This window comes from Semicossyphus pulcher, unplaced genomic scaffold (assembly GCF_022749685.1).
Source record: "Semicossyphus pulcher isolate SPU_LCO1_2020_fin unplaced genomic scaffold, fSemPul1.0.p SCAF_11, whole genome shotgun sequence".
Classification (NCBI taxonomy): domain Eukaryota; kingdom Metazoa; phylum Chordata; class Actinopteri; order Labriformes; family Labridae; genus Semicossyphus; species Semicossyphus pulcher.
The window spans coordinates 23,923,637-23,950,435 of NW_027211615.1; the positions used below are offsets into that span (position 1 = coordinate 23,923,637).

The 26,799-nt window shown below is 39.7% G+C and overlaps 4 protein-coding genes across 4 annotated transcripts; 1 reads left to right on the forward strand and 3 right to left on the reverse strand.

The window, feature by feature from the left end:
- Positions 1 to 57: 57 nt before the first annotated feature.
- On the reverse strand, positions 58 to 1,002 carry grem1a (gremlin 1a, DAN family BMP antagonist). The gene is made up of 2 exons (XM_069657329.1): positions 920 to 1,002; positions 58 to 784 (listed from the first exon to the last, which is right to left on the reverse strand). The coding sequence occupies exon 2, from the start codon at positions 774 to 776 to the stop codon at positions 237 to 239; it is 540 nt and encodes a 179-aa protein (XP_069513430.1). The 5' UTR covers positions 777 to 784; positions 920 to 1,002; the 3' UTR covers positions 58 to 236.
- Positions 1,003 to 1,115: 113 nt separating this feature from the next.
- Positions 1,116 to 4,784, reverse strand: scg5 (secretogranin V). The gene is made up of 6 exons (XM_069657811.1): positions 4,732 to 4,784; positions 4,080 to 4,305; positions 3,593 to 3,742; positions 3,330 to 3,442; positions 2,743 to 2,796; positions 1,116 to 2,527 (listed from the first exon to the last, which is right to left on the reverse strand). The coding sequence occupies exons 2-6, from the start codon at positions 4,294 to 4,296 to the stop codon at positions 2,399 to 2,401; spliced, it is 663 nt and encodes a 220-aa protein (XP_069513912.1). The 5' UTR covers positions 4,297 to 4,305; positions 4,732 to 4,784; the 3' UTR covers positions 1,116 to 2,398.
- Positions 4,785 to 9,299: 4,515 nt separating this feature from the next.
- actc1a (actin alpha cardiac muscle 1a) lies at positions 9,300 to 14,070 on the reverse strand. Its single transcript, XM_069685657.1, has 8 exons — positions 14,030 to 14,070; positions 12,128 to 12,281; positions 11,886 to 12,014; positions 11,577 to 11,772; positions 11,313 to 11,474; positions 10,198 to 10,389; positions 9,672 to 9,853; positions 9,300 to 9,560 (listed from the first exon to the last, which is right to left on the reverse strand). The coding sequence occupies exons 2-8, from the start codon at positions 12,254 to 12,256 to the stop codon at positions 9,417 to 9,419; spliced, it is 1,134 nt and encodes a 377-aa protein (XP_069541758.1). The 5' UTR covers positions 12,257 to 12,281; positions 14,030 to 14,070; the 3' UTR covers positions 9,300 to 9,416.
- Positions 14,071 to 19,164: 5,094 nt separating this feature from the next.
- Positions 19,165 to 25,606, forward strand: LOC138585051 (adenylate kinase 7-like). The gene is made up of 18 exons (XM_069657281.1): positions 19,165 to 19,248; positions 19,337 to 19,492; positions 19,935 to 20,049; positions 20,158 to 20,252; positions 20,336 to 20,446; positions 20,541 to 20,624; positions 20,711 to 20,799; positions 20,889 to 20,985; positions 21,076 to 21,153; positions 21,333 to 21,482; positions 21,731 to 21,859; positions 22,023 to 22,125; positions 22,429 to 22,536; positions 22,614 to 22,679; positions 22,820 to 23,017; positions 23,633 to 23,850; positions 23,953 to 24,111; positions 24,213 to 25,606. The coding sequence occupies exons 1-18, from the start codon at positions 19,165 to 19,167 to the stop codon at positions 24,252 to 24,254; spliced, it is 2,082 nt and encodes a 693-aa protein (XP_069513382.1). The 3' UTR covers positions 24,255 to 25,606.
- The last annotated feature ends 1,193 nt before the right edge of the window (positions 25,607 to 26,799 follow it).

A 26,799-nucleotide genomic window follows, 5' to 3' on the forward strand; every position in this document is an offset into this window, starting at 1 on the left:
CTTTCTGGAAGTAATGGCTGATAACTGACATGATATTTAATCAGTGTTTCTATCAGCGAAATTAGTGTTAAACTGCTGGTTATCATGTCTTAATTATAATAATAAAAAGGCTCAGGTAAGTTCCTCACAATCCTCGTCCAACTTTATTCCTCATCGTGTCCTTTAAAATACTCTTCGTGTTTAATTTTTGCAAAACGGCACTTTGAGATTATTGACCAGGGTGCGTCAGTCTGCGTCTAATCCGTATCTATCGTCGTGCAGCGGCACTGCTTCACGCGCTGGACCCGTTTCTTCCTCGTGCTGGGTGTCTGACCCGGGCAGAAGAGGGTGTACGTGACGGTGCTGAACGTTTTGGGTTTGCAGGCAGAGCAGGACTGAAAGGCGTCTCCGTCCTGGTAGTTGTGTCTCGGGATGTAGAAGGAGTTGCACTGTCCGTAGCAGAAGCGGTTGATGATGGTGCGGCTCAGGCAGCCCTCCTCCTGGATGGTCTGCTTCAGCGGCTGCGTCTTGCACCAGTCGAGCCGCAGGTAGCGACGCTCCGTGACGTGCAGCGCCTCCTGGCTGGACTCCAGCACCTCGTCTGTTGATGTTACAGGCCCCGGCACATGCGAAATAAGTCCACTGACTGCGGGTTGTTGGCATCTATCCGATTCGTTCGGGTTGTATTTGTTTGGGTGTGGGAAAGCGCCCTGAAAAGTGACTGCATCTGTAGTCCCGAGAGAACAGAGCAGCAGCGACAAAACCGCTGCAGAGATCAGCACTGAAGGTGTCTTCATCACTGAAGCTGAAGGAAAAGAAACAAAGAAGTCAGACACTAGTGGTGGGAATTTTACGCACAGCTTTTACGCACGCATTTCGCATCAAAAAGAAAATAAGATAATTTTGACTTTTCAGAATCAGTTTTATAGATATGAGTTACCTGGTGTTTATTTAATCTCCTTAAATAAAACTTTATCCAGCCACAGTTTCCAGCACGTGCTTCTTCTTCAGGTCCTGCGTCTTCTGTAGTGGCTTTATGAATGACACACGAAGGGGTTTTCTACAGAAGAACACGCCCCCTAAAGCCCTTTATCCAAACTGTATCAGTTTGAAAATCCAACTCCAGACTTTGTCGATGCAGATAAAATGTTTATTTGACTTTACAGAACAAAAACAGAACACAAACATTTATGTCTGGAAGAAGTGACCCAAGACTTACACAGTGCTGCCTGTAGAGACTCCACGGTATGATGGAGAGGATAGATTTACAATATATGCCATGCTACTGTGACTGTCATCCCTCATATGACAAAACAAAGCTACTACAACTTAACATAAACTTCTAAGAATATGATCTGTACTGAATCTGAGGCGATTAACTGGTTCAATTAAGACATACAAAATTAAACTTCAGTGTGAGTTAATTCCTGTACAGTCATGAATATAATACCTTTGTCATGTAACATTCCTTTGAATCAATATATCTTTATACAACGTCTTCATATATTACAGTTGTGGATATACTGTGCACTGCCGGTCTAAGGTTTTAACACATTGTATTTTAGCATTTTTGGTTATTAAGCAGTTGAATCTTAAATGTGGCTCTGCTACATGCCTAAAAGCTGTTGGTGCAAGTGAACTAAAAACCTGTTACGTCTCTTATGAATCGGTGGTTCTAAAAGGGGGATGGACCACCAGGGGTCCTTGAGGGGATTCTGGAGAGTTTTTTTTAACTGTAATTCCATCTATTACTAACACAGTGAGAGACTGTATGAGTATTTTGGTTGTAATTTTTATACATTTTCTGTAATAGAACATCTCAAGGCAAAACATTATATCAGACGAGGGACATCTGGATTTCAATCTAATCAAATGGGGATACGTTGTCGAGTTTTTGTCAGTTTAGATTTGATGTTAAAAAAAAAAGTTTACAAACCACTTGGATACCTGACCTCAATCTTTTCAATTAGGACAATTTCTGTATAAAGATTTACCTCTAAAAAATATATTTTTGTTTTTATAGGAGTTTGTTTTTTTCTCTCCAAGGCAATCTTCAGAACTACAAAGTGGTACGTTTTGATTCTGGTTAATTTTTTTGCATTTTCTCTGTTCTATGATTGTTTGAGCAAAACGCTAAAATGTTCTTCATGGACCAAACTCTTGAATCGAAATGCTTAATCAGAGGTCTACCGACTTAGCCCATATGCTAAAAATAAAATAAGCAATGTTAAGACAGATGTTGTGCCTAATTATTATTATATAACATTGCAATTTAATTTTAAAAAAGCACCAATATGTTCTGTGCTTTCTGAGGTAACATTCCAATGCTTGTTAACCAAAATGCTGAATTACGTTGTGTTAAAGACTTCATTATAGAAGTGTACTTCAATATTACAGTGAGTGCTGCAGCTGCAGGAGTTTAGGTTGTGGATTTGGTGGTAGCAGAGACCGTCGTTGTTACTTCCTCCTCTTCATCAGAGAAGTGAGGGACAGACTTTTTGGCGACCACGTTGTCGAGCCTCTGGCCCATCAAGTAGGGGTTAACGCTCTGCAGGAAGTCACAACATGTTAACATGTACGTTAAGACACAATATCTGCCAAATGTTAGTCTAGATTTATTCCCAGAAAGAAAGTATCGCTTCACATTTAAAGCAGTGAGTTTAAGAGCACATCCCTCCCTTCAGGGTAACATTTCAGTGCTGGTGTTGTGGTTTCTCAGACAATAATAGAAAAGAAGGAATAGAAGACCAACAAATACCATACCCTTTTTCTTCTTTTTGGTCCTCCCTTCAGTTTCTGGTACAAAAGCTCCTTGTTCTGAAAGGAAACACGTGAAAAACGTTCAGACATTCAATCATGAATCTGTTATTTCACAGCCAGTCTCTTTGTTCCTAAATTGCAGTCAACAAATTGCTTGAATAACCTTTTCAAGGGACAAAAACACTCTAAGGGAGGATTTATTCAAGACAGATGAAAACCAAGAAACAAGTTTAGTTGTGTCCTTTACGTGACAAAAGTCTTTTTCTGGTTCCCAAAATCCAGAGAGGAAAAGATGACGGGGAATATGAATAAATTATTTAGAGATTATTTTAAGATTAAGGAGAATTCTCTCAACAAAGAAGGAAACACTTATCCTTCAATTTATCAGAAAACTTAAAATACTTAAGCACAAACTGTAATCTGAACATAAACTGGAATACTCCAGTAAGTTACGAGTACATCACATTTTTGATTAAGCAATTGAACAGCAATAAATGTACTTAGTTACCGTCTAACACAACGATAATTTTTCACCTTTTTATCGACTTAAAAAAAGGAGAAAGTGAGTTCAGGTCCGTCTCTGTACTCACCCACTTGGCCAGAGCTGGGTAGTCGTGCTCCGGGTCAAACAGGTGCTGGTGTTTCTGAAACTCTCTGCTGAACTCGGCCGTGTCCGGAGCGTTTTCCAAACATCCGTCTGCTCCTGTAAACGTGACGAAACGCAGACAGAGAAGAAGAAGAGAGTGAGTCATCTTAAGTTTGCTTTGGGATTGTGGGAGAAATTCAATAAAAAGTGTACATACACGTCCACTAGTATGTTAATAAATATTGTGCTTAGAAAAAGAGTTAAAACCTGTCTTTCCCAGGGGACAGGGGTTCGGAGGGTCAGGGTATCCGTGGTCATCACTGAAATCTTTGGGAACGTTGTCGCCGGTCAGCTCAGCCACAATGTTGGGGATGTTGCCAAAGGGGCCGAGATGCTGCAACCCCTCGTGAGCACCACCTTGTGTAGGAAGACAAGCACTACAATCAACACAACAACAGCCACAGCATCACCAGCTAAAAGCAGACACCAATGAAGCATACATTTAGATAACGCCATATATGACAATATCCATGTTCCATATTGCAAAAGGAAACCAATGAAACCTTGGCCATGTTTAATTACAATTACAAAGTTGGAAAAGATGTGGAGTTGTGTAAGACATCCAAATCAATAGAATTAAGACTACACAGACAACTAGAATATATATATGTATTACTATATACTATATATACGCATAAAACATGTCCCCTAGTTTATTCATATTATAATTATGTTAGAAATACATCCATCTTACCCTGTATGCTCTGAGGCCCGACTATGTTGGTGGCCTGATGCGCGGGATACTCCACCCTGGGCCGAGCGATGCCCAGCTGCTCCATGACGCCGTGCAGGAGTCGCTGGATGTCGGCCTCAGACACCTGGTCCACCGTACGGGGGCTGCGGGCCGGAGCCCTGCCGAGCTGCAGGCCCAAGAGGAGGCCAAGAAGCGATAACCGCACCGCAGAGCCCATTTCAGTTATCTGCCGAGGAAGACACAACAACACAATAGATTTTCCAGTACAAAAGATGGAGGCGTGTAATTGTCATGTGCAAACACAGCTGTGGGTCCCTGTTACACACATGACAAGCCAATTAGAAAGAAGTGCGCAAAATGTGGAAAGAGTTATTGCTTATAACCGTTTTTATGTTATCTGTTATGGTCAATAAAAACTGTTAAAGGATGTAAATCGTCTGTAAATGGAATATAAAGCCTTGTTAAAACAGTAAACAGAGCAATTAAGACCGATGTAAATAGTCTATAAATAGCCTAAAATGTCAATAATACATGAAAATCACCAACATATGTGATAAATGTTGTATTCAATTGTATATTTGATATAAGTTGAGATTCTATCGCTGGAAAACGTCACAAATAATCATAAAAAGGATTTTCGTTGTACGCTTACCGTGTTTGATGGAGGAACCTGCCTGCTGCGCGAGACCTCTGTCAAGCTAGCCAGCATCAAATTTCCGGTTTCCAAAATAAAAGCTTGCTTCACAATTACGATGGGAAAAGGGGATTTAACTTAAGTTTCTCTCCAATTTTCGCAAGTTCAATTCGATTGAAGTTTATTTAGCACAAATTACAATTCGAATGCGTCGACGTTTTCTGGAAAATAACCGACCTTAATGTTTTGCTTTCTCCGGTTAGTATACCCTCATTTTGTTTTGAAGGGTAACTACTATTTCCTTTTCTGTCATAACTACCTATTATGCAACCTTGCAGGAGGACGCGATCAACCTTACTTCACGGTTCAGATACAGTTGCCAGGATACGAAAAACCCTATCTTTTCATTGGCTGTTATAATGTGCCAATTATTTATACATGGCCCATCACATCACTGCACAAACTAGAAAATAGACGTCACGGTTTTGTGCCCCTCTTTGTTTTTGCTGACTTGTTAAACGACCTAAATGTATTGCCTACCTGGGCATCAGTGGTGAATATTAAAAAAACTACTACTAAATACTAACAAATATGTAGAACGTGTGTAGGTAAAAGCTCCAAAAATTGAAACTAAAATTTATTATGTATAAAAGTATGTTAAAACAATACATCAATACAACTACAGTGATGTTGTGACTTAAATAGTCAAATACATAAATTCATTAAAAATGTGTTATATTAAAAAGTAACTTGAGATTTAAAACACCTTATAAATTAAACTGGTCCATCAGAGATCATAACCAAAAAGCTGCAGTGATGTGGGTCAAACCACGTGACCACTTCCTAATATTTAATCCTTTATAGTGAATGTCGTTTTTTCCAAGGCGTGAGCTGCAGTTTCCCGACACCAGTGAGCACAGGAGAGCTTTCTGCATCTGTTCCTCTGGTGAATCTCGGGAAATTACCAAAACGTAGATCTCTGAATACAAAAAAAAAAAAAATTATGTGTATTTGTGTAATAAAACCACTGAAAAATGTCAACACAATAATTTTTAAATTAACTATACATTTCAATTTTTTCCCCAAGTTTCCCCAAAACATAAGCATCTGTTGCAACAAAAGTGATCCTGTAAAGTTGCAGTTCAACTTCCAAAATGCACAAAAAGAACAAAACTAAATTACCTCCCTGCAATCTCTCCAGATAGACTTCACAAGAAACAATGCCAGATTTCATATTTGTACAACCTTAATTCAACACTCAATTCAATCATAATTTACCTTTTTTGTTTTTCTTGCGGGGTCTTGAATGCCTCTTTTGGGGGGCTGGCCAACAAAGCTGTTGCAGGGCTGAAACTCTGATCTAAAAACAATTGTAATATCATTAGAATCTGTGTAAAATGTTTTATTAATATAAATATACAGCCTGTTTCTTTCTCCATACTGTGTTTACCTGCACCCGGCACACAGGTCCTGAACAGCTGGACATTTGGGAAAGTCTCGAGGCCGAGGCTCCTCCTGAGCGCCGGTCGATCTCCTGAGGTGGACTCTTGCTTCTGCTCAGAGACCAGAGGCTCAACCTTTAACCTCCCTCGAATCCAAGGCACTGTCTTCCCAGACTGTATTACTTCAAGTACTGGATTAAAAGAAATTCAGATGAGAAAAAGATGATGATAGGAACAGAATTATTCAGTATGCTTTCATGTTTTACCTTTAAAACTGCGTCTCTTTCTGTGTCCTTTCTTTGCGTCTTTTAGATAATGGAAATTCATTAGGAACTCCATACTGTCCATTACAGCTTTAGGAATCACACCTGGCAAAAAAACAAAAAGACCTGATATCCAGCACAAATCAGGCAAAAATATAGTTCATTTAAATTAAAGTGCAAAAACAAAATAAGGGGGTTGTTACCAAATAACTGAGGATTTTCGATGAAGGTGCGAAGAACCAGAACCCTGAGTTCAAGTCGTCCTTCAGACATCTCTGCCTTGTTTGGAGGTGGTAAAAGACACGGAGCGAAGACTGTGGCGAGGTTAGAGCTGGTCATCAGGTTCTCACTGCATCTGACAGGAGCACATGGAGAAAAGCACAGGAAATAAAACCATCACCCATCATTTTACTTTAAATCGTGAAGAATCCCGTCTGTGAAGGTTTACTCAGACAAGGACCATTGTTCTACTTTCTTTTCCTTTAGTCTCAAGATTTGACCACAATGACCTTACCAGAAGCAACAAGAAGAAGTGCATTTTGTAGAAGTGCTTATGATTTAAATAAGCTTCCTAAAATATAAAACAGTTCAATGACACTCTTAAAGCTAAAATACATCAAGCTACATCGGTGGTCAGTTTGGTCGCAAGCGTTAAAGGACCACACTCTAAGACCTTCAAAATATCAACATCCGTGTCATTCACTTGAAAAGCTGCAGAATATTAACCAAAATCAGTCCCCATTCTGTTGTACTCATACCAGGGTTTAATTCCCCCATGTTATCAGAATGTTCTCAAACCTCTGTGAGACTTTGGAGAGGAAGTCGAACAGGTAATGCAGACAGGAGGAGTTCCTTGCAGGCAGCAGACAGGACAGCAGCTGGAGGGCTGAAGTCCGGTCCTGAGGGTTGGACAGAGACTGAGCTTTGAGCAGAGCCGCGTGGAGCTCAGAGGGAATCAACGGCTCGGGCAGCTCCCTGCAGAACTGTTTGATGAGGGTGGACACGTCGTAGGGGAGGGCTGAGGACAGACAGCCCTCTCCACGATTCAGCTTGGCCTGAGACAGAAAGAGGAAGAGCAAAATTATCAAAAAAGGTCACATCATAGTTCTTACTTATTCACAGACAAAGCTGACACAAAAGCAAGTTTTACTCCAACCATCAGATGGCGCTATAGCTTTTGTAGAGATTATATATAAAAAAGTTAAGCTCTTACCCTGAGGATCTTAATGCGGGGAAGAGAGCCTGGTTTTCTAAACAGGCCTACAGTCCCAACACGCTCCAGAAGAAATGAGCAAGCGTCCACCAAAAAGCTGAGACAAACATATTCAGAATCTGTATTCACCTCTAGCCGATTATTTGATTATAATCTTTCCAATCCTGCTACTCACCATGGCACCAGACCAAACTCAGGGATGTATCTCCTGGGTAAATTCTCCAGAGGAACACCAAAGATTTTTGCACCACTCAGTAACAGTCTGTCTTTCTTCTTCTCAACACTCTTCACATTTATCCCGTAAATAACCTGCAGGTGAAACCGAATCACGTTTCTGTCTGTAACCTTCATGATTCAAATATTACTAAGAGAAACCACTATGCAGTTCTGTGCTGCTGGTCAATAGTGAATGAAGGAGGCCGGTTTTATTATGTTCATCAACATCACCTGTGGCGCAGGAGACAAGGAAGTGAAAAGGAAGTGGTGTGTTCAAGTTACATCGGAACAGTGGTAGATATGAGATTTCAACTTAAAAAATGTCTTGTAGGAAGTAGTATATTTGTAAGATTTGTATTTATAGAATATGAAATGTAACAAATGCACAAGAAAACATCCATATTGAGTACTTTTAAAAATGAAAAACAATATATGTATAATCGTGTTTTTTTTTTTTACGTTGGGGCGTTCAAGTGACGTAAGTGATGATTGCTAATAAGCAGCTATGGTGCTAACTCAAATGGACAGTGAGAAGAAGTGAAGAAGGACACTACGAGCTGCATTTATACTGTAAGTTAGCATTGTGAGCCGAAAGTAAGCTTCTTTAATGTCCTGTGTGCCTTTGGCTAACGCTAGCTACAGCGAGCAAGCAGATGCTAGCTAGCAGTTCTGTTCTGTTTCCATAGCAATGTAAGATTTATCTGCTTTATGAAAAAGTAAGCCTATTCAATAGTTCGTTGATAGTCGTCGTTGCTCAAAGCCGACGTTTAGTGGTAAGTTTGATATGAATTATGACTGTTTGAGGTTGATGTTGTATACTTTTCCTATGCATTTTCTTTGTTTATTTGTAATGTACACTACGAAGGATTATGGTTAGGATTGTGCTTGCGTTGTACATTTATATACGTACATTAAATTATATAGCCTACTCGTTTCTGTGAAGAAATATTATTTTTCTGTATAAATATTTGTTAATGTTTTTTGACAGAAAACATTAGCACCTGCTACAAACCATCCAACCCATTATATAACCCCCCTCCCCTTGGCATTAGCCGGAAGTGCATGTTCACTAAGCAGCTCTGAATAAGCCCTAAATAAAGGAAATTATACATATTTGTTGAGAGAAAAAAAACCTTTTTCTTTCTATTATTCTTTTGGTAAGTGGAACATTTAAAGTTTAAACTCACACAACAATTGTGGTAATTAGAACTTAAATTGTGTGTCAATAAGTTGGGGTAATTCTTCAAATATTGCTGTTGTCTTTGACCCTGTTTTTGTGATTTCATGTCAGCCCCTAGCCTCATTATATCTTAATTTGGACAACATTAAATAAAGGAAGGACATGTTTAACAGGAAAATGAGCACCGTTACTTAATAAAATATTCTCAATGTGACATCCTATGATATTGTATGGATTTAGACTCAAACACTTTAAAAAAGGTTTCTGTTAAAATCAACTATTTTTATTACAACGGTACATGTATATACAGCAAAAGGTACAGTAGAAATAGAGATATGGAAGGTAAGCGGGTGCAGTTGGTGTGGGGTTTCTTGGTGATGGTTGGAGATTTAGAAGCACTTCCTGTGGACGATGGAGGGGCCTGCCTCATCGTACTCCTGCTTGCTGATCCACATCTGCTGGAAGGTGGAGAGGGAAGCCAGGATGGAGCCGCCGATCCAGACAGAGTATTTCCTCTCAGGGGGAGCGATGATCTGCGGGAAGGAGCAAGGAGGAGAGGAGGTTGGTCAGGAGAACATTTGAAAACATGCTGAACTTTGGCACTTCCTGTTAACTGCATTTAATCAGTGTGTTATGGGGCTCACCTTGATCTTCATGGTGCTGGGGGCCAGGGCGGTGATCTCCTTCTGCATACGGTCAGCAATACCAGGGTACATGGTGGTACCACCGGACAGCACGTTGTTGGCGTACAGGTCCTTACGGATGTCAATGTCGCACTTCATGATGCTGTTGTAAGCGGTCTCATGGATACCAGCGGACTCCATACCTGGTCAGGTCAGAGGGGAGTGATGTTTATGTTAGACAGAAAAATATGTGGTGATACTAAAACAACCGTAGAAATAATAAGAAAAGTCTAACTTTATTTAAGTAGCACCTCTCAAAAACCAAGATATAAATGGCCTTACATCAAAGCAAGGAACAACTGTGAATATCAGTCTGAAATTGTATTTCTTAGTTTTACAAGCTCTCCTTTTTGCCACTAGGTGGAGTCAACACTTACATGTACAAATTAAAACTGATCAGATAAATATCTGACTTGCAGATTGTGCTGCGTTCAAAGACAGTAACTGTAGCTGCTGTATTGTTGGATCAGCTGTCGTCATGACTCACCGATGAAGGAGGGCTGGAACAGGGTCTCGGGGCAGCGGAAACGCTCGTTGCCGATGGTGATGACCTGACCGTCGGGCAGCTCGTAGCTCTTCTCCAGAGAGGAGGAGGAGGCGGCGGTGGCCATCTCATTCTCAAAGTCCAGAGCAACGTAGCACAGCTTCTCCTTGATGTCACGCACGATCTCACGCTCGGCTGGAAGGAGGAAATGTCACCGTTTAGTGGACAAGTTTCTTATAATAACACTGATTGTTGCATATTAACATACAAACAGCTTTCTTTCTTCCGTTATCGAGGCAGAGGTTGAGTAAACTTTGGTTAATGAGGATCTATACTTTCGACCACCTGTCTTGTCGGGTTTTAAATCGATTATGGACATTAGGTGATTTGATTTTATGAGTCATAACAAGTTTTATTGGAGCCTTTTGGACCAATAATTTTAGAGAAATAACGCCTACAAAAACTGGAGTAAATCAGGCTTGAGGTTTTTATGGGAATATGTTAATATAAAGTCGGAAAAATATTAATTTCTCCTGTAAATGACAAGTAAAATGATCAAATACAACCTTGCTAAATTAGATAAAGTCAGGGTTTCCTGCTTGCTACATGGTATGTTGTGACCAGTAGGTAGCCTTATAGTGGCTGTTGTTAGCTAATTTGAGCTAACTTTAGCTTAAAAGTCAAATTCTATATAATAGACATTAGTTAGCCGACACCGGGACTGTTCTCTCATCTTGGTTCTGCTAAATGATGACTTATAATCATCATGAAGTCTGACGTGGGTAGGGAGTAGGCCTAACAGTACATTCACTTAAATATAGTTATTACAGATATAATTATGTAGCTGCTAGTACTATAAATGAGTGTTCAGTGTTGCTAAATTACACCTGTACTTTTACTCTTTCAAATGTTGTATTTTTTCTTGTAAATACAAGACTCTTTCTTCTAACACAGTATTAAAACAGTGCACTGCCTTGTAGCTACAGAAGCTTCAGTTCAGCAAAAGTTAAAGTCTTAATTTGAGTCGAGGTCAATTAAATGCCCTTGTATACATTAACCTTCCTCATCTTAAAAATCATCCAGTTTTTATCTCCAGTTAGTTGTTGGTGCCTTCTTACCGGTTGTGACAAAGGAGTAGCCACGCTCAGTCAGGATCTTCATCAGGTAGTCAGTCAGGTCGCGACCGGCCAGATCCAGACGCATGATGGCGTGGGGCAGAGCGTAACCCTCATAGATGGGCACGTTGTGGGTCACACCATCACCAGAGTCCAGCACAATACCTGTCCAGAAATATCAGCAGTTTGTCAGAAGAAGGAACACGAAGTGTGTGTTTTTATCCCCCTCTAAAGTTGCACGGTCATGGGGTTTAAGTAGAGACTCACCGGTGGTACGACCGGAGGCGTACAGGGACAGTACAGCCTGAATAGCCACGTACATGGCAGGGACGTTGAAGGTCTCAAACATGATCTGGGTCATCTTCTCCCTGTTGGCCTTGGGGTTAAGAGGGGCCTCAGTCAGCAGGGTGGGGTGCTCCTCTGGGGCCACACGGAGCTCGTTGTAGAAGGTGTGGTGCCAGATCTAGGGAACAGAAACAGGGAGGAGTATGTGAGTATCTTTAGCTTGACACACCCAGTGGTGAATAAAAAAAATATTGCGATATTTCTGTTGTGCTTAATGTCCTAAAGTCTCACCTTCTCCATGTCGTCCCAGTTGGTGATGATGCCGTGCTCGATGGGGTACTTCAGAGTCAGGATACCCCTCTTGCTCTGGGCCTCGTCTCCCACGTAGCTGTCCTTCTGACCCATACCCACCATCACACCCTGCGCACGAAGAAAACACATCTCAGAACCTCAGGAACTGAAATCACACTTAAAAAAATCACTTAATCTCTCAGCCATCTTTCAAAAACTCTTTGTCCTTTCAGTATCCGTACCTGGTGACGGGGGCGTCCAACGATGGATGGGAAGACAGCACGGGGAGCGTCATCACCGGCAAACCCAGCCTTGACCAGGCCAGAGCCGTTGTCGCACACGAGGGCGGTGGTCTCGTCGTCGTCACACATGTTTGGTCTTTTCTTGGCTGGCCTTCTAAAGGAGACAGAGGAGGGAAACAAAGGTAAAAGATTAGTGTGATAATTACAGGTATGTTGCTTTTCATCAGGATGGGAGCTTCTATTTTACTTTACATCAATCACGCCTTTTTAAAGGTTCTTACTAAAGTTTTCGTTTCTTTAATGAAGGTGTTTATCTGCAGGAAATAATACCCCCATTGTATTAAATGTGTAATATATCCATCTAATCTCACATGACAGACAAATTAAAGCAATTCTGAGAAACAATGTAGCGCCATGTTCAGTATGGAGACACCTCTGAGTGCTCTAATCTCTCTCAGCTGCCTGAAAAGCCAAAACGGGACATGGCTGGACCCCCCAACACACACACTCATCATAGGTCTATTTTCAGCCTCGGGACTCTTGTCACCCTGCTCTGCCCCCCCCTCTGTATCAGATCGTAAAGCCAGAGCCAGTTAACAGCTGAGGCGGTGTGTCTTTTGACAAGTGGCAGCTTCGGTCTATCCTCAGCTGTCACCACACACAGAGGAGCTCACTGTCTGGAGCCAGAACCATGTGCTCTGATCCTTCTAGGATCTCTGGCCTCACTCTGCATCCTGAGTGACAGCATCATGTCCTTCATACAGGCTCCATCATTTAAATCAACTTCTGTTTGTTTACTTTACACAGCTGCTGCAGCATTCTATGCAATGTTTCCATGGAGATCCTCATAGAACCGTAAAAACCTCCCATTCCAATGAGGCATCTGTCAGACAGCTTTAATTGAGATATCATGAAGTTACTACTGAGAATACCTGGAAAATCAATCTGTAGGAATCTGTCCTCCAAGACTCACGCTGATAAACTGGGCCACTATGGGTCATTTTTTGTAAACATTTGCAGAAAAAAACAATTAATTGTGGATTCAAGAGATGTTTTTAGCGGAATAATCTATTAATGAAATCTGAGCTTGAAGCACATCTTATTTATTATTCTGTAACTTTGTATTTTAACACTATTAAGACATACTTTTGTTATTTAATTTTAGTAAAATTAGCTTAAAATGATTTGAAATTATGTCTAAAATAAATAGCTTTTAAGTGAATTGTCTAATTATAGAAAAGTGCGTTTGTTTTCTGATGTTTCAACAGTTTAACGATGGATTTTAAAAGTCTGCTAATGCCAAAAAATGTTTCCTACCTGTCTTTTTATTTTTCCTTAATAAGAAAAGCCTCGATTTAATTTACAATCTCTTTTGGAAGAGTTTTCTAACCAGGATAGGAAGACGAGTCCTCATTTAGTTTTTTAGCATCCCACAATGTTGTAGATACGACAATATATAGACAATATTCTGCGCAACACCCTGATTTGTTTGGCTACTTTAGTTAAGTCAAAGGTCAAATGTGTTATTATCTAATTAATCAACAAATAAATCTGAATACCTTCTCTCATGTTGCATCTAACTAGATCCTGTTTCATGCCTGCCACTCCACAGCAAGCATCTCATGCCTGCATCCCTAAACCTTTAGGGAGTCTTTTCTAGTCAGCAGCTCATCTTTAATTACAGTTGACAACCTTTTTATATTTAACACTCTCTGAACTCAACTTTCTTTCCTCTCTTTCACCCTCAACTCATCATCACCTCCTATCAAAGAAACACCTTCAAACTGTATAAAATATCTCCATGGTCTATCAGTAATATGTCCTACAGCAGCAGCAGCTTCTACTCCACCTACAGTCCAAAAAAAACAGCTGAGATGCAAGAAGACTGCAAAGGGAACTCACCAAGTTGTTACCACAAGACTGGAGTTTCCACTGGGACAAAGGGGCGAGGGTGCGAGGGGGTCCTTAAATATGTCGCGGTGTCCTGAGGCTGGGGGGCCGGGGGGCGGGCTCAGGAGTTCACACAAGCCCAAATTAAGTGCTGCTTAGCAAAATGGATCAGTAAAGTGGATCCTGTGTCGAGACGCAGCCAAAGTGGAGAGATGATGCCTGAGAGATGAAAGGAAACGGACATTAGGAAGAGGCAGTGGGAAGTATGATGAGGAGGTTTTCTTGGACGGATGGTTACGTGATGAAGGATTGAAAAGTTTTATACAGTTTGATATGAGTCTGATTAAGGAGCTCCAAGATATCCTCAACTGCATTATGCACACAGGACACAAATGTATGATTAAATCATAATAAAAATAATGTGATTATATAGTTTTATTTAACCTCATAGAGCACAAAGGCAGCAAAATAAAACATCCAGGTCATAAAATCATCAGGGTTTTATAGTTATTGATACATTTGAGGCAAAAATTAGGATATAACAATGATTTAATTATTCAATTTTTTAAGACATAAGGAACAATTAAAAAAATAATTTTAAGAATAAAACTGAAGTAAAAATCTGGAAAGGCTCTTAAAAATATGTTTTACTTCTTGAACAGTATTTTTTATTTCGTTTTAGGTGTCAAAATACTCAAATACAGGAGGTTAATGGCATCTGAGGTGTCTAATTATTTGCGTGGATTCTTTAAGAACCAATTTATGGCTTTTAAATGAACTTTTGGCCTTTAACTTTCATGTGACCAAAAAAAAGACCCTAAAAAAACCCTAACCTGCCCAGTCCCTCATACATTGCAGCATCTCTTTCCAACTCATACTTCATGCAGCTGACCTTTAGGTCCCTAAGGATGTGCTAATATGACTAAGCTCAAACAGGGCACTGGGGATGTGGGTGATGGCAGGATGAGAAAGTAACCTGAGATCTTGCCGGGGCAATCTTGCGGCTAAGGAGCCGTCTAAGGGGACCTGCCTGTGACTCTTTGCCAGAGTCGTAACACGTGTAAGGAGCGAGGGGGGGGCAAAAACATGCCAGACAGCTGAGAGGCAAGGGAGGTAGAGAGGGGGGTTGGGAGGAGGAAGCTGAGGCCAGAGCCCAGACCCCCAGCAGACGACAGATCCCCAGGACGGCCTGTGCTAGAGGCGACGAGCGCCTGTTCTGAGCTCTGATTGGCTCCAGTGTCTCCTTTTAGGGGAATGGAGTGTAACAGGTGCCGGGGGCTGCATGTCGGCTTGAGCTCAGGCTCCTTATTCGTCACCTCGTTCAGCTCCCGCAGTGCCTGCGTGCCCTGTGCTGGAGCCCTATCAGGCCACTGTGAGTGCTGTAAGAATGTAAATACCCCCCAACACCATCAACATGCTGAAATATTCCATTTGTAGCCGTGTGGTGTAATGTGCCTCACAGAGAGACGCTACTAACCTACTTGTCTATTTCTATTCCGAGCTTTTACATAACAGAGACCTCACTTACCTTCACATCGCATATTTTCTCCAGCTGATAAGCCTAATGGGTCATCACAGTCTCTATCTTGGAAATACGTTTAGTTCAGTTTTATTTCCTACGAGATGATTAAAGCAATTAATTCTCCAAAAATAAAAGAAGCTGAACTGTAGATAGTTTGTCAATTTTGCTTTAAAAACTTTCCATTACAGCCCCCAGAAATAGGAGCATGTGACCATACTGTTGTTGTGGTTGTGGATTATTTGTGCTCATATCTAAACCTAAGGTTGTTCTTTTAGCCACTGTGGAGCTTCTTTGGTTTGAGTCTTGTCCACACACAAGAAGAATCCTGCATGGGACCAATTTTTTTATTAATTCCTGGTGACTTTTTTTTACACTATTCCACTTGTCAACAATTGGTGGTAGAAACGTAGCAATGGGCTAGCAAGACGTGTGAGAGAAGTAGATTGCTAGCTAGCACTGTCTCTAAAATATTCACAAAATTGCAACTTTGTTTTAATGAAAAAAAATATGCTTCAAAAGGACTGAAATGCATTTAACACAGTATGTTTCGGCGAGAAAAGATAACATAATTCTTTATTGATCCCCAGATGCGAAATTCGGGAAAAGCGACGCGTTGGCCGGGAAACGAAGCCGGTTCAACTGCTTGGAAGGCAGCTATGCTAACCACTATGCACCAACGCACAGTGGACAATGATATAACTTTGTTCACAAGAAGATTCCTCGGGGTACCTTTAAATACAGTATTTAACTGACTGATGAATTATTCTGAGTTTGTAGGAGTTGACACCTACCAAACAGATGTCAAATTAAACTAGCTACTGAAATACGTTACTAATACTAATACTATTCTTTTCAGTAAGGGGAAGACGTCTTTACAGTGTTCAGCAAAAAGCAGGCAGCAGAAACATCACATTAGTCTTTGGGCATACCCCGCGCTGTGTTTTGTCAACAGCTCCCTTCATCTCAAAGAAGCACTTTTTGGCCGAGTCCCCGTCTTTATCACCAGGTCTGTATCAGGATAAGGCAGATTGGTCTTAAATGACTCATGGTTTTGAGGCACATCCGTCCTTATAAGGGCATGTAGGAAGCACACGGTTTGTCTGTCCTGACAGCTGCCCCCTCTGCACTTCACCCCCCCCCCAACACCTCCAACACACACACATGCACACACTGTAGCAGCTGTTAGCAACAATTGCTCCTTAACAGTCCGTTCTGTTTAAACAGTTGTTTGTTTACTCTTCACTAAGAAATGTAAGATACACATTTTTGTGTGAATTGTTAGAAATAAGAAAAAACAAAATACTTTCAGTTACGTTGCCAAACTTTCACATAGCATAGAGGTCCTTTTTGGTTCCCTTTCAGAATTCATAATACAAAGATGTATCACTTTAAATCTCCACAAACAGGAGTATATTAATTTGAGTAAAAAGGTGTCATTAAATGTGCCTTTTAGTACATCCAGATAACTGATACTCGCAGCATGATCCAAGATGTTTACAATTGCCAAAGCTTCGTCACTGCAGGGGAGAACATTTCATAAACAGTCACTGACAATGAGCATGCATGCACTGCTGTCTTTGGCACCGACAGCCGTTATCGTAACGTGCCACATGCCTGCTGTAAACAGCTGCTGGCTCGGCAGAGTTTGACAAACTGCTTGCTGGTTGACATGTTCAAAACAACAATCACACCAGTAGCTGTAACTGTAAATCACTAAATCTGTTTTATGACTCTGTTTGTGACTCTCCTAAATTTCTTCCTGGAATGTGATGGGATAACAATGTTGATATTTAAAATCTGATATTGGTTGATTCATTCAGTTTTCAAACCTGCAATTACTAACCAACCTATAACTATTGACATATCATTATCTTTTAATTTGATTGGTAACGTTTGCAAACAGACACATCCAGAAGTTACGGAGCAACTTTGGCATTTATTCGGCCTTTTACTGAAACTTCCTGCAGAAGAAGACAAAGCCATTACAGGCACACAATAGACATAAACGGTGAGCTGAAACTCGCTGTAAACCTCTGTGAAGCGTGAGCTGTAAATTCAGGTGATAATTCTCTATAGGTTTATCCCTACAAGCTACACCTTTGATTGTTTTTTTCATTGGCATTTCACACTTTTACAACATAAAAACGCAACACAAAAGACATTTCTGATAAGGACCCTTTTAAGTTGAATATTAAAGAATTGTGATCAAGAAATGTACTGAGCAGGACTTTTTTTTTTATAACTGAACAATGTACTTGTAACTATAACCTGTGGACAAACAATGAAATGGAGACTGTGTGTCTATATAATGCCTCTGACTTATCCCTGGCATTTCTGCATCCTAATTTATAATGTCTTAATGGCTATGTGCCAATTCAATATACAGTATATCTGATAAACTAAGCTCTGATGATTAGTGTCTGTAAATGTATCTGCTACAATTTGATAGAGTTTTAAAATTCCCATATTTTCCCTGACATCACATTCCATAACTCCCCTTGTTTGCAATACATCTCAATTTCATGACATTTCAGGAATCATTGTACATCTTGGCTAAAGTATATTTAAAAAAATTAATTGATTTAAATTTAGAGGTTTGCTATACAAGGCCAGGAACTACCAATCATCCATGAAATAGTTCCCCTCAGTATCTCTGTGCTTAGAATACATGACAGGGTGTTTTTTCACTGAGTGCCGAGACCTGTGTAGAGCAGACCCCATCAAGCACAGCCAGCAGTTTCTCAGATAATGTCAGCTCTATAAATATATGGGGTGCTCTGAAAGTTTCCATGTAAGCACTCCATTGTTCTGCGATCTACAGATGCACAGGAGTGTGTGGTTTGTGTGTGTGAGTGCTTAAGGGGGCTTGTGTTACATCAGCAGAATCTACAGTGTAATGATATAATGGCACCATGCAGCCAAAAAACGCAACAATGAGGACTTTAGATATCACACAGAGCTTACAAATTGATGTTCAGTTTCTATATCATACAATTGGTGAATATGTCAATATGAACAGAATGTAACTGTAACCTTGAAGTCTTGAAATTTCTCTTGACCCAGAGGGAGCTACATTCTCTTGAAACAATATCTTCAAAGGCACACAATGAAACAGAAAACGCACCAATCTCTCTTATGGGTTCACATCACTGCTAAGACAGTCTGAGGGAACTCAATTCCTCATTTTTTGTCTGGAAATAAAAGTAGGCTACGTTACAATTTACCGAAGTGTTCTGGTAGGTATCACATCAAAACATTTTCAAATCTTAATAATGAAGTAGTCTTTTCTAAGAAATTTAAAAACATAGGGCACAGATAGCGTACATAGTTATCATGATAAATAGAATTGGAAGGCTTAAGTGTATCTTTAGACTCAATATGTTTAAATTTGACTGCTTTCAAAGCTTCACTCCGTAAGTTTTATCTTGGCAGTGTGTTGAAGGCTTTGCAAGTTTACGTAAATGAACGTTCCAACCCTACGCACCCCACGCGAAGCATTTGATTGGCTGATGAGCCATAGCAACCGGAGTGAGTCCATAGCAACGGGAGTTCCTAAACACAACCATTAACGTTGCTCGCGCTTGATAAATGTAACAAAATACTTTTTCTAGTTCGGCTTTTTAAAATGGATGACAACAAGCAACAGACGCGTCCAAAACGTATTTTTGTCAACGATGTCGACAGGTATTCCTCCAAACACCTCGCCAAGGTAAAAGAGTGGCCACTATCATATTGCTTATAAAACACGGCTTATCATTCGCTTGTTTACAGTATTCTTTTTCTTTTGTATTGAACAGTTTTTATCGAGGTGCGTAGCCGGAGAAACCTCAGATGAAGCAGAGGCAGATGAGACGTTAGCCTCCCCTCGAGGTGAACCTGCTTTCCACATAGTGGGGACGGTGTCTGCTTCAAGGGAAGAAGGAAAAATAAGCTTTCTACTTGAACAGTATGTGGTGAGTTAGGCGTTTATTACACATTTTTAAACACATAACTTATGAAAATGAACAAGTAATTACTAATTACAACTATTTTTATTGTCATTTAGTCAATTTCTGTGTAAAAAAAAAAGCAAATTATTTTATGGTACTAGCTACTCAAATGTGAGTATTTGCCATTATAGTTATAAGGTTTGACTGTTAAATTAAAAAAAACAGGCGCCACTTTCCATTATTTTCTGACAATTGCTGGTTCCAGCTTTTAAATGTAAGAATTTGCTGCTTTTGTTTGTCATCAAAGATTGTTAATGAAAAGTTGAGGGTTTGACATTTAGTTAGACAAAAAGAAAGCAATGTGAAAGCTTCACTTTGGGCCAGGGATGTTTTGATAAGCGTTTTTAAAACAATTTAAAGTAAATTATGTGTATGTCTGAACTGGACTCTTAATCTCTTTCGGTAGTCACCGACTCGAGATGAGCTTCTTGAGGGCCTGCTGGAGTGTGACATTGTGGTGTACAACGTCTCGGAAGCTAGTACACGACAGCAGGTTGAAGAAGCAACATGGGCACTCACAGGTACGGGAGAAAGTTGGCTTATTATTGGCTGGAGTGGCTTAGGTATACACTTGGGTCTTTTCATATGTATTCCCTTTTCCTTTATCGTCCTTGTACTTCTACAAACAGCCCTTCAATCTCAGATGGAAAACTTCAAGTCTCAGAAAATGTTCATTTTGGTCTCATCTGTGATGACGTGGGCCATGACCAAAGTGCAGAATCCGGTGAGCCTGTAGGAAAATGTTATTACTTTTGACTTGTTGTGTGTGTGAAACAGAACCACCATGATTGTAATGCCTCTCTTCAGGATGAAACAGATGTCCTGCTAACAGAGGAAGAGTTCATAAGAAGAAGGCCGCATCCCAGTTTCAGAAACCACAATAATCTGGAGAAACTTGTGCTCAAACTGCATGGAGGTGTAAGTACATTATCTGGATGAAAAGTTCAACACACTCAAAAGACAAAGTCTGGATAAATGTCTCTAAGTTTTATGCATTCTGCTAATCTTACAGAAAAGGTCCAAGCTTAGAGGCTATGTTGTAGCTTCTGGTCTTCAGTACGGAAAGGGAGAGAACATCTTTCACTACTTTTTTAAGGTAGATATTAATGTAATTATCATCCCTACTTTGTATCACTGTTACTACATGCTTTATTTTTTTTTAAATGTTTTTTTTTCAAACAGGTGTCTTGGTTGATGCAGTTTCCAAAAGTTCCCTTATTCGGACAGGGCACAAATTACATCCCAATGATTCACGTATACGACCTCGGAGGGTAATTTTAACTGACTTAACTTTTACATATATACTGTAATTTATATGAGAGATAATAACAGCTGGATTTTAAATGTGTTCCTTTTTCAGAGTGATCCAAAACATCGTTGAAATTAAGCCAAGGTTAAAGTCGAAGTACATTCTTGCCGTCGATGACTCCAAAAACACTTTAGAGGATATTGTAAAGGTAACCTCGTTATACACAAGAATGTAGTTATACATTAAAGAACATGGATGAATATAGTTTGACCTTAAAAGTGACTCTTCTACCACTCAGATTATCAGCGACACACTCGGGCCAGGAAAAATTGACAAAGTACCAGAGCAGGACGCTGTCGCCATGAAGGCTTTTAAGGTACAGTGTGTCGTTTTATTTCTTGTTAAAATAAATTAGATCCTAGTCTGGATTATTGCCCAGTGTGGATATTTAAGTCTTTCTCCATTCAAGTTAAATGTAATGACACATTCGGTTTCTCCAACCTGACCTATCTAACCTAGAGACACTTTTACCCTTGATATTTACTCTCATTTCAGCCGGAGGAATTGCCGTTCCTAAGTATCAACCTCCGCCTGGATGCTTTTATCATAAAAGACTCTTTCATTCTCCGCTGGACGTCTGAGGCTGGGATGGTAGAGAACATCGAGAGCATTGTGAAGGAATATAAAGACACCAGGCAACTACTTGTGAGTCCTGCAAGTAGAGGAATTTTACATACATCATTTAATTTTGACACGAAGGGCAGAGTTTTCAAGAGTTGTTTTGAATTGTTATAAAAACTTAAATACGTTTAAAGAATTGTATGGCTGGATTTAACATGTCAGTGAAGTCATCCAAAAAATAAAAACACTTTATTGGATTTTTTGAGGTATAAAAGCTATTTTAAAACCAGATAAAAGTTTCCATTATTTCCTTTTTCCTCTTGCTTCTGTAGCCAGTCAGAATCTGCCTTGTTGGACCTCCAGCTGTGGGTAAAACCACCGTGGCACAGAAGCTCTGCAGTCATTACCAAATACACCACATCAAAATCAAAGAGGTTCTTGAGGAAAAGATGACACAACTGGTAAGTTTTTTCTCTCTCTCACTGCTGTCACTTAAACTGAAGGAAATACACCGCCCTCTAGTGGAAGGTCTGTTTTTGAAGATGAAATGAAGATGTTGCTGCAATTTGTGGCTCTGAAAGAACAACAGTGATGTATGTACATGTGTCTTTCCATTTGCTACAGAAGGAGATAGTAGACACAGCTGCTGACCCTGTAGCTGAAGAGGGGGTGGCTGCTGCACAGAAACAACTGGAAGCCTTTAATAAAACCATGGAAATGAACGAAGGTTAGTTAAAGAACTGCATCTCTACATATGAACCTTCATATTCTCAGGCTCACAAAAATATAGACACGTTTTGTTTCATTAACATTATCCTAAATGTGAGTTTTAATGTTTGACGACAGCTGTCTTTCTATTACTTTAATGTTAATGTTAATACTCCAAAATCTGTCCAGAAATGCATCTGACACAAAGACCTGTTGGTTCTATTTTGTGTTGCTGTAGTTGCATAGAGTCTTTTAGTTTGTGACTATAATTTAAAAACTCTGTGTCTTTACATCTTTACATTTCATCTGGATGATCATCAAGTTCTTAACATTTTGCAAGAGAAGCTGAATTCAAAACCCTGCAGGAACCAAGGATTTGTTCTCGATGGCTTCCCAAAGACTTATGAGGAAGCAAGGCTGATTTTCTCAGGTATGTTCCATCTTTTCATCTCAGTCCTATAGTATTAATATTGATTACACTAATGTGGATGTGTTTTTATCAATCAGATGAAGTCACAGAGAACCAGGATTTCATGCCAAAAACTCCTGCATACAACAAGAAGATCACTCCAGGTTATTTGTGTAACTTTACCTTAATTTACCACAAAATGTTCAACACAGGCCTGATTCTTACAGCAGAACAGCATTTGAAACTGAGAGTGATACATAATGTATGATACATTTTCTAATACTCGTTGCTTTATGTTTTGCAGAGCACGTTTTCGCACTAAATGCGACGGATGATTTCCTGACAAAACGAGCGCAGGGGCTTCCACAGAGTGTGGCAGAGAAAATGCGCTACACCCAGGAGGAGTTCACGGCTCGCCTGACGAGATACAGACAACTCCTCACTGCTGAGGAAACCCTGCTGGACTACTTTGATGAGATTGAGATTCATCCAGAACATATCAGTAAGGTCTTTAAAACCATGTAGGTTATATAAGGCCACAATCAGGATGTAGAAAATGAAATTGTAGTAATTAGAAGCAGTTTTCTTATACTGTTAAAAAAACAAAACAAAAAAAACACATATTTTCCCCTTACTTGGAGTTGTTGGCTGGATTATTTCTAGGATAGGAACAGTACCAGGAGTCTCTTCTGGTTTCCTGGCAGCTAAACTGAAAATTGTCCCTTTTCCCATGTCAGCTTTTAATGGATTGGCCTGATAACTGAGCTTTAAAGGTGCTAGTAAATGTATTTTGATACTGTAGGACAGAGCAGCGTTAGCTGTTTACCCATGTTTCCATTCTTTATGCTAAGCTAGCAAAAACAGTTACCAGTTTCACATATATTTTCACCAGACATACTCATCTAACTCAATTAACCAACTGTTGTTTTAAGGAAGATTAACATGAACATGGTTGGAAGAGATGTTTCCTTTCCTTTGTTCCTTTCTTTCCAGCATTTGACATTTTAAGAAACAGCATTTTTTTTCAGCTATAAATCCTTTCAAACCAACACAATGCTAAGTAGAGAAGTTGCTAAGATTTGTATCTTTCCACTAAGTATGATTCGTTCCTTTCCAGATGTCACTACAGATGATCCAAAGTACACAGATGTTATGAAGAATATCACTGAGATTGTGGGGGTTCCCAAGAACTATGGCCTGAGTCATGAGGAGCAGGAGGAGGAGGACAGAAAGAGAGCAGAAGAGAGGAGACAGAAACTGGCTGCAGAGGCTGCCGAGAAGAAACGCAGGAATGAAGCTGCACTGGCCGAGATGGCTGCTCAGTATGAGGAGTGGGTAGGTGGTGTATAATGCCATAATTTAGAGACGATATTTAATAAAAAAAACAAAAAAATGTAAAAACTAACAGTTGATTTAATCAATTGTATCATTATTTAGCAGAAGAATTTATCAGAGGTGAAGAAACAGGAGCATGAGCTGCTGGAAGTTCGCTGTCTCCCTCTGAGAAACTACCTGATGAAGTATGTGATGCCCTCGCTCACGGACGCCATGTTGGAGTGCAGCAAGATCAAACCAGAGGACCCTGTCGACTTTTTGGTATGTACACACTGGATATTTATAATAATATTTATAACTGCCTTCAGTTAAACATACATGAACTGATACACAAGTTGATGTTTTCTGTTTTGTTCCTGTAGGCTGAGCATCTGCTCCGGAACAACCAACAAGAACAACAATAAGGAACAGAGTTAATGCATGGTATTTTAGGCAGTTATAGTGTACAATTTGTCGACATTAATCTATAATGTAATCCATCTGTAAATGATAAAGTTAATAATTTTGTCCAGAAACCCTGCAGCCAAGGTCAGAGGTCAAATGTTACTTGATGAACTAAAGAGGTAAAAAAAAAAAACATTAATAAAAGGTGATCGTGCACATAGACGAAATGAAAGCAAAACTAAGACTAGTGTCACCTAAAAAAAATTGCAGCATATGACTTATAACTACGAAAACAATTAAAATTATTACCTCATATACAAAATACACTGACTGGCATGTTGTGATGTGGTATAAATATACTTGTACATTATATAACACACTTCAAACACTAAAAAAAACTACACTCTCAATATGAAAACTATATTAATATTTGTCTTGGTGCAGGACTTGGCTCAGTGTTCGTGTGAGAGGTTTATGGTTCGGCCAGGTTTCCACTCATTACAGATCTGTGCTCTCACAGCCTCCATCTGGTCTGTGACTCAGCTCCCTCTGTGCTGAAGAGTCAGCGCTTACTGGAAGAAACATGCCCAGTCTGGTCTTAATCCAGTAAAGATGTAAACACCACAATCTTCACCAACTTCATAGAGGCTTTCGCTTTGTGCAGAGAGACAGGTTTCAAAATAATTAATAATAAGCTTAAAAAAAATAGATAAGATAAAGATTTGTTTTAGTTTCATATATTGAAATGAACAGAAAATAATCAAGCCATATTTCTTGAACGTTGTTATGAGATTATACAGAATGAAGTGTGCTCTCTAAACACTAGGTGGTGCTGAAACTCTACCTAAAAACTGTGATATTATAGAGAGGAGCACTTAAATTCAAGTGTATGTTAAATTCTATGTATATTTAACAATTCCACTTAAAGACAAAAGAGTCCTCGTGTTATAATTGCCTTCCTTCATCAAAAGTGTCTGGCTTCGAAAAAAGGCCTTTGTTCTGATATTGCTGTAAAACGCGTCACAAAATAACAATGTGTCCCTTTTGGTGTTGTGGACATTAAAGTCAAACCGGTGTCTGAAGTTTGCTTTGTACTTTGTTTGTGACTGAAAAACTTAGGAATCCACTGGCTAATTAAAAGCTGTCTGCAGCCTCACTCAGTGTATGGAAAATAAATCATAACACTTCCTGTCTCAGTCACTTTATGAAAAAGGTCTTACCACATAAACGGCAAGAATAGCATTTTCCAACTCATTAAAGTGGCAGAACTATATAAATGTTCCTGTAGCTGTGGTAATTAGCTTGTCTGTACTTTGCCTGAAATTGTATCTACTGTTGCTGTTTCAGTCATTTGAGCTGATTGGCTGAAAATATATTTGGACTAAAAACTCTATGCATATGAAAACAGTGATTTGGTTTCATTTGATAAGAAACTAAATATAATCATGTTTTAAATTTAAGTGATAACTTTTGACTTTTGCTGCTTGTTCTGCAATTTGTATGGGGAGTTCCTGCCATTGCAAGTGCGACTAAATGTGTGGGACAACAACATACTTTACTGTAACAGTTTCTAGTGTAGGAGTTACAACAAGTGTCGGCTATGTTCAGTGAAATACATTGAGTTTGTGCTAATCAGCTAGTTATTAACTGCTGCTTTTTTTATCAGAAACAAGGGAGAGTGGATGATATAGCTAGCAACAATCACAGACTGCTAATTCCAGCAATGAGTATGCTAATTGCTAATGTAGCAAGGTGTTATGTTTCCACTGGAGGAAAATGAGGACGAGGAGGAGGACGGTGAAGAAGAGGTCTGTCTGTATGAGCTGCAGTAAAACTGTTAACATTGTGAGCTTAAAGCAAGCTACTTCTGTTAAGTGCCGTGTGCCTCGGGCTAACATTAGCTACAGCTAGCAGGCTACTGCTAGCTAGCAGGAGCTGTGTTGTGCTGTTTCCATAGAAATGCTCAATGAATCTGCTTTATTATTTTGAACTCAAGCAGTGTAATGTTGTTTTTGCTCACAGCTGAAGAATTTTGTAAATCCACTGTCCATTGTTTTGGATATTTGGTCGCTACTTTTTGTTTGCATTTGTTTTGTTCAAAGGAAATATAAGAAAATGAATTGTGCTTGTCTTGTAGATTGAGTAACTTGCATTTCAATTAGATATCCAGCATAATTGAATTTCATTGTTCTGTAGTAATATTTTTAGTTCGGGTTTGTTTTGTCAAAAATGAGAAGCCCCTGCTACAAACAATCCTGAAAGAAATTCAATTGGTCATAACAAGCAAGGATGCATGGGAAAATGACTCAAGGGAAGGTGATTGTAAAAGGTGGCAACACTCAGAACTACAGCTGGACAGAAACAAAAGGGAACAATAGCTTCTAAAAAGACATGTGAGCGAAATATTGGCGAGAAAGAGGCTGTAATTTGCAAGAGGCCAAAAGGTCAAACCTGATCAGCCACAGTAAAAGTGACACTGCGAGTGCCAGACTGGTCCAGGAGAGCAAATTAGCACAGACTTCCCCTGCAGAGAGCAGGTCCAGCTCTGTCGCTGACATTTAATTT

Bases quoted from the DNA above. Each gene is read 5' to 3' on its own strand.
- LOC138585051 (XM_069657281.1), top strand. From the start codon at position 19,165: ATGGATGACAACAAGCAACAGACGCGTCCAAAACGTATTTTTGTCAAC. The intron at 20,800-20,888 runs GTAATTTTAACT...TTCCTTTTTCAG, and splicing joins CACGTATACGACCTCGGAGG to AGTGATCCAAAACATCGTTG. The intron at 21,154-21,332 runs GTACAGTGTGTC...CTCTCATTTCAG, and splicing joins TCGCCATGAAGGCTTTTAAG to CCGGAGGAATTGCCGTTCCT.
- grem1a (XM_069657329.1), bottom strand. From the start codon at position 776: ATGAAGACACCTTCAGTGCTGATCTCTGCAGCGGTTTTGTCGCTGCTG.
- scg5 (XM_069657811.1), bottom strand. From the start codon at position 4,296: ATGGGCTCTGCGGTGCGGTTATCGCTTCTTGGCCTCCTCTTGGGCCTG. The intron at 2,797-3,329 runs GTGAGTACAGAG...GTTTCCTTTCAG, and splicing joins ACCCAGCTCTGGCCAAGTGG to AACAAGGAGCTTTTGTACCA. The intron at 2,528-2,742 runs GTATGGTATTTG...GACTTCCTGCAG, and splicing joins GACCAAAAAGAAGAAAAAGG to AGCGTTAACCCCTACTTGAT.
- actc1a (XM_069685657.1), bottom strand. From the start codon at position 12,256: ATGTGTGACGACGACGAGACCACCGCCCTCGTGTGCGACAACGGCTCT. The intron at 11,773-11,885 runs GTGAGACTTTAG...TCTGTTCCCTAG, and splicing joins ACTGGGACGACATGGAGAAG to ATCTGGCACCACACCTTCTA. The intron at 11,475-11,576 runs GTGAGTCTCTAC...ATTTCTGGACAG, and splicing joins CGCCTCCGGTCGTACCACCG to GTATTGTGCTGGACTCTGGT.